The 6237-nt window shown below is 44.7% G+C and overlaps 1 protein-coding gene across 1 annotated transcript; it reads left to right on the forward strand.

The window, feature by feature from the left end:
* Positions 1 to 61: 61 nt before the first annotated feature.
* ATP23 (ATP23 metallopeptidase and ATP synthase assembly factor homolog) lies at positions 62 to 5901 on the forward strand. Its single transcript, XM_082239872.1, has 6 exons — positions 62 to 340; positions 2360 to 2405; positions 2512 to 2593; positions 3780 to 3917; positions 4924 to 5007; positions 5437 to 5901. Exons 1-6 carry the CDS (start codon positions 124 to 126, stop codon positions 5638 to 5640), a joined length of 771 nt encoding a protein of 256 aa, XP_082095998.1. The 5' UTR covers positions 62 to 123; the 3' UTR covers positions 5641 to 5901.
* Positions 5902 to 6237: the final 336 nt, after the last annotated feature.

Genomic DNA, 6237 nt, shown 5'->3' on the forward strand with positions numbered 1-6237 from the left:
CATCTCGTTGGTAACAAAGAGGCGGGGCGGAGCGACCTCGAGAGGCTTTTCCCTATCACTACGGTGAGTGACCTACGGTGGCCGGCGAGGCCTCCCGAGCCATGCTGTTTCCGACGCGCCTGAATGGCTGAAGGAGGCTCCTCCGAGATGCCTCCTCCGGAGCAGCCGCAGGATCCGGAGAGCCGCGGCTCCGGCGGAGAGCGGGACGGCGACTTCGGGTACGGCCTGTTTCCCGAGAGGAGCCGCGGAGGCGGGAAGAAGCAGCAGTCCATGCTCTATAAGGCCGTCTTCACCAGGAACCACAAGTGCCAGGTGATGCTGCAGATCGCCCTGGAAAGCAGTAAGTGCCTGGAGGCCGCGTCCCCTCTCTGGCCGCGCCGTGACGAGCGAGCCACTTGCCCTCCGCTCCCAAGGGACTCGCGGCTCCATCCCAACCACCTCTCTCTCTCTCTGCCTCTCTCCTAAACACCCGTCAATTACTTGCACCCATGCTGTTGTGGACCGTAGGCGAGGCTCTTACCGAAAATTTAGGGGCCTCTACTAGGGTTAAACCACAGAGCCTAGGACTTGCCGATCAGAAGGTCGGCGGTTCGAATCCCCGTGACAGGGTGAGCTCCCGTTGCTCTGTCCCTGCTTCTGCCAACCTAGCAATTCGAAAGCATGTCAAAGTGCAAGTACTGTAGATAAATAGGTACCGCTCCGGCGGGAAGGTAAAAGGCGTTTCTGTGCGCTGCTCTGGTTCGCCAGAAGCGGTTTAGTCATGTTGGCCACATGACCCAGAAGCTCCCTCAGCCAGTAAAGCAAGATGAGCGCTGCAACCCCAGGGTCGGCCACGACTGGACCTAACGGTCAGGGGTACCTTTACCGGGCAGCCAAAGCAGTTTCCATGCCCAAACTGGGCCTAAACCGCAATTGAAATGGATCTAGAAAATCAGTTTCTTGCAGGGGTGTCTGGAACTGGCCCGTGACCACACGCTCATGAATCTTGCTCAAGAAGGGGAGATTGGCAATCCACAATCAGATCATGGATGAGAGAGGTCTTACTCTGAGCTGACCTGGCACTTGGCAACAGCAGCCGCAGACCTGCGAGCTGGCTGATAGAACAACCACAATTCCCCAGATTTGCCCCTGTCTCTTTCCCAAGAGAGGTCTGTGCAAGCCTATCCATGCCTATTCAGCCCTAGGGAATGCAGGGGGGCTTACTTCCAGGTAAGCGGGGTTAGGTTGGCAGCCTAAGTGCGGCATCGGAGCCTGTTTTGTTGCCAGGGCAGACACCTTCCATGTCATAAGTAGTAGCAAGAAGACCATTGCCTGTGGATCAACCACTGGCAGCCTTCCAGCTTGTTCTTTTCAAGAAGTCCAGAAACTGGTTTGCAGTAATAAACAGCCTATTACCCTGTTTATTACTGTAAACCAATAGTGTGTGTGTGTGTGTGTGTCTACACACACACACACACACACATATACAGTCGTACCTTGGTTCTCGAACAAAATCCATTCCAGAAGTCCATTCGACTTCCAAAAATGTCTGAAAACCAAGGTGCGGCTTCTAATTGGCTACAGGAGCTTCCTGCACTCAGTCAGAAGCCGCGGAAGCAGCATCAGACATTTGGGTTCCAAAGAACAGTCGCAAACTGGAATACTCACTTCCGGGTTTGTGGTGTTCTGGAGCCAAAATGTACGAGTACCAAGGCATTCGACAACCAAGGTACAAGTAAGTGTGTGTATGTGTGTGCGCACGTGCATCTAAATCTATGTATCATCTATCTATCTATCATTCTTTACTGGAAAATACAAAAGTACAAGTGCACAGAGTAAGACACAAAAAAGAAGAAACAAGAAATAGAAAACAAAGCAGAAAAATATATATTGTGTGCATTACAAAAAAAGGAGGGGAAACCTTTTCATTGCAGTTAACTAGACAATCTAATACGGTATTTTTTAAAAAATAAAATTATTCCAAATACCGTCAAATTTGTCCATGGCAAGTCTACATTTGTATACAGCTTGTTCATGTGTAGCGAGTTTGTTCATATCTTCAATCCAGTCGTTAAAGGGAGCCACATTGTCCCCCCCTCCCCCCCCCCAGTTCACCAATAACAGTCTTTTTGCTGTAGGCTGCAGAAAGTCCATTCGTATTGTCTGTTTCCCATTGCCCTTATTCTAAAGCTTTTGACATGCACCCAGCTGTAGTTCTGATCTTACAAAGCTGGACACCCACATGGTCCGCACTGAAGGCCTGCAAGGGCCACATGTGGGCTACAGGCTGCCCTTTGTGGTCTAAAGCATGTGACCAGTAGCTCATTTTGTCTGCCCAAGTTTTGTGCTTAAGAATAAATGACTGCATTGCTTGGTCTAGGTCCATATGCTAAACTGCTACTTGATGCTATGAAGAATACTGGCTGGTAAGAATTTTTTTTGACCCAAGCTTGTTGCATGTTTACTGCATTTGTGTTCCTACTTGAAGGTGACTTTAATACTAAAAAGCTGACCTGTATTTGGGCCTTTTAGCACTGTTTTCAAAGATCGACACTTCTCATGTGAAGAGTGTGATGGGTGTGTCAGTGGAGGATTCGATTCTTCAACATCACAGGTAGGTACGCAGCAATCTGTTGCAGCATTGGAAACATCAGATAACTTGATGCTTTGACATGTTAGCAAAACAAAATAGTTGCAGAAAGTTATGAGATGTTTATTGTTGAACATTTTGAGTTCATAGTTCTCGGAATCAATGCTTACTCCCCTCTCCCCCATAGTATTATAGTAATTTAATAAAATGATTGCACAAGCCAGAAGGATTCAGTTCAAGTGGAGTATTTAATTAAATAGTATTTAATCAGCCAGGCCTCTTCTTAATTGGAAATACAAATCCACGGGCCCACTCACTGCTCCCAGAGAAGTTATTCCTGTTTGAGTGGAAGGGCTTCTTTTGTTCTAGGCAGCAGACTCACCTGGTAAACTACAGGCCTTCTACAAAAAGGGAAGACTGTTGCCCCACAGCGGGACTTAATCTTGACAGCTGATTAGTGGCTTGAACGGGCTCAAAATGCATTTGTGTGGGCTCATGATGAGTCTTCAAATGCACGAAGCAGGAGTGAGCAGTGAGCCACTGGGAAGGTGCACTGTCAGTGAAAGCACACCTTCAAAGGGGCTTGCTGATAAGCACTGATAGCGAGCATGGGAAAGTTCTTGTTGGGGAACTCTGGTATCCATCTGGTGCTTGCTGTTAGTGCTAGTCATGTAATCAATGCTTTCAGTGACTTCCCACCTGCAAAGTAGCAAATGAAAGCTCCTTTTCAGCTCCTAATTGTTCCTTTGTAGCTGTGTTCTTACTTGATGTCATATATGAAATCAGTTGTAGGGCAAGTGGCTTGAGAAAAAGCTTCAGAGGCCAATTTGAGATATGCGTTGGGCCGAATAAGGCCCACAGGCTGCATGTTTCCCATTCCTGCTATAAGCAAAGGTGGATAAAAGAAGCTATGTTATACTCCTCCCTTTCTTGACATGCCTTGATACAGCAGTGTGATAAGCGTGGATGAATCTGCACCATCCCTTCCCCATTTCCATTATATAATAGTAAAGATATTTGGGGAGGGAAGTGAGAAAGGAGATTTGACTCTCTTCCCATCGACCACCATAGAAATACCAGAGGATGGCTATCCACAAAGTTCTGCACTTGTCAATTTCAGTATATTTTTGAGGCTTGCTTTAAAATAGGATAAAGCCTGTGACTTGTAGATTAAATTATCTTCTGAATGTCCCCCTTATTTCCTTTGTAGATTGTTCTGTGCCAAAACAATATTCATCACCAGTCTCATATGAACAGAGTGGTTGCACATGAGCTTATCCATGCTTTTGATCACTGCCGTGCACATGTGGACTGGTTCAATAATATCAGGCATTTAGCTTGCTCAGAGGTAAGTTGTAAATTAATAGTGCTGCTAAGAACATATTTAACATCTAAGCAAAACATACACTTATCAGTGCAATTCTTCTTAGTTTTTTCCTTGGCTTCCCCCCTCCCCTTCATTCCAAGTTTGTTTTTGTCAAAAGCGGCAAGATGGGGATTGTTCATGCTGGTCACATCTAGAAATTCCATAGACGTACGTAGTGGATCACAGGGTCATTACAGTCATATCTCAGAAGTCAAACGCCTAGCGAGTCAAACGTTTTGCCTCCCGAATGCCGCAAACCTGGAAGTGAGTGTTCTGGTTTGTGAACTTTCTTTGGAATCCGGACATCTCACGCAGGTTCCGCAGGTTCTGATTGGCTGCAGGAGCTTCCTGCAGCCAATTGGAAGCCGCGCCTTGGTTTCTAATCGTTTTAGAAGTCGAACGGACTTCCGGAACGGATTCTATTCAACTTCCGAGGTATGTCTGTACAACAGTTCTGTGATTTCACTATTTCAGAAATATTGATTGACCCAGTGGGTTTTTGTGTATGTGCTAGTAAGAATTTACTCCCACTAACACTCTAAAAAGGAGGATTTATGAGCCATTTAAAATTAGAATTAACTAGTGTACAATGCTAAAACATAATAAAGCAATATAAATGTAAGATTCTAATCAACGATCAGTATCTGACATGATTGAAAAGCCTTTGTCAGTATTCCTATTTTAGTTGTTGCAGCTTTAATAACTGTAAATGAGAAAATTCAAACAACCAGCCTGCCTTTAAAACTTTACTCAGTGTGAACTAGCAGGGAACAGGAGAAAAAGGAAATCAGAAATCTTATAAGTAAACAAACGGTACTTTTTCAAAGTCTTACTTTGTGTCACATAGGTTCTTACGGCCTGTTGTCTTGACTGGCATATATCTAGTGCCATCTTAGCCAGAGAACTGTTGGGAGCCATGTTAGGAATTGTTGCAGTTCTCCGAGTACTTTATTTAGTTTTGGTGTTTTTGGTGTGTTTCCCTAAATAGATTCGAGCTGCTAATCTTAGTGGTGATTGCTCCCTCCTCAATGAAATGACCCGGTTTAAATTTGGATTGAAGCAGCATCAGCAGGTAAGTTGATGGTGACCCGTAAATGAAGAGAAGGGCCAGGCTTCCATTTGCAGATGAGGTCCTGTTTAATTTGGAAATTCAGATATCCGAGATTCAAGTTACAGGAGTTCTGTTAGGTATAACAAAGTATGAGAATCTGCTGGTGGTCAGATTTGGTGCAACCTTCTATGGCTATTCTTCAAGGAGTGACATTGCTAATAGACATCCACAACAAACAATGTGACACTGGCTTTTGAGTTGAGCATCTTGGTGCCTTCCCGGGTTTGTGGAGAATATGGGAGATGGACAGTTGTTGTTTTGTTTTAGTTAGCAATACCTTTCGAAACACTTTCTGTGTCTTATCATTGGGAATAATCAATTTTACTAAGTGTATCACTTGTCTAGACTTCACAGTCTGTGTCCTGACCTTGGTTTTCTTACCTTCCTCAGACCTGTGTAAAAGACAGAGCTGTTCGCTCCATCTTGGCTGTTCGGAATATCAGCAAAGAGGTGGCCGAGAAAGCTGTGGAGGAAGTCTTTGAATCGTGTTTCAATGATCACGAGCCGTTTGACAGAGTGCCTCACAGCAGATCAGATGCAAAATATGCACATAGAGATTTCCAAAACCGTGACCGGTACTATGCAAATATATAGCCAAAAACTGTTTATTTCCAGCTACAACATTTTTGGGACAATTTTCAAAATATTAATTGTGAAGAAACTGGAAGTCCACGGACAACAAAGAATATTCATGTTGTCGAATTCCTGTTCTGTGTTTTGTTTGGCGTACAAATTGGTCTAGCAGTCCCGTCCCCCCCAATGTACACATAAACGTTTATGTGAGTATTCTACTGGAAATTAATTTTGCAAATGCTTTGGTTCTCATCCTTGGTTTAATAAATGCTGTTTCGTTAATGTTTTGGCAGTCCCTCTATTTCTACTGCTCATAGGTGACAGCTGTTGCTTATGTAGCCAAAGCAGCACAAAAAGTCAGGTATCGGCAAGCTTTGGGAAACAATGAAATGTAAAAAGTTGGGGGGTGGGTGCATTGGGATGGTGGGGGAACCTCCAAAATCAGGTCTATGAGGATGGAGAATGTTCAGTTGACATGAAATTATATCTTCATCTATAAACACATCCACACCTACACGATATATTACATTTTTTAAATGGAAGTTCGGAGGAGAACGCCCACCATTACATAGCCAAAATATGGGGAGGTACCAACAGTCTTGTGGGGGAGGGGAACCC

The sequence above is a fragment of the Podarcis vaucheri genome, assembly GCF_965113315.1.
Source record: "Podarcis vaucheri genome assembly, chromosome: 10".
Classification (NCBI taxonomy): domain Eukaryota; kingdom Metazoa; phylum Chordata; class Lepidosauria; order Squamata; family Lacertidae; genus Podarcis; species Podarcis vaucheri.

What these genes read in the sequence shown, in the direction of transcription:
- ATP23 (XM_082239872.1), top strand. Translation starts at nt 124, where the DNA reads ATGGCTGAAGGAGGCTCCTCCGAGATGCCTCCTCCGGAGCAGCCGCAG. An exon ending in GCTATGAAGAATACTGGCTG is followed by an intron (nt 2,406 to 2,511) that starts GTAAGAATTTTT and finishes TGGGCCTTTTAG; the next exon opens with CACTGTTTTCAAAGATCGAC. An exon ending in TCGATTCTTCAACATCACAG is followed by an intron (nt 2,594 to 3,779) that starts GTAGGTACGCAG and finishes TTTCCTTTGTAG; the next exon opens with ATTGTTCTGTGCCAAAACAA.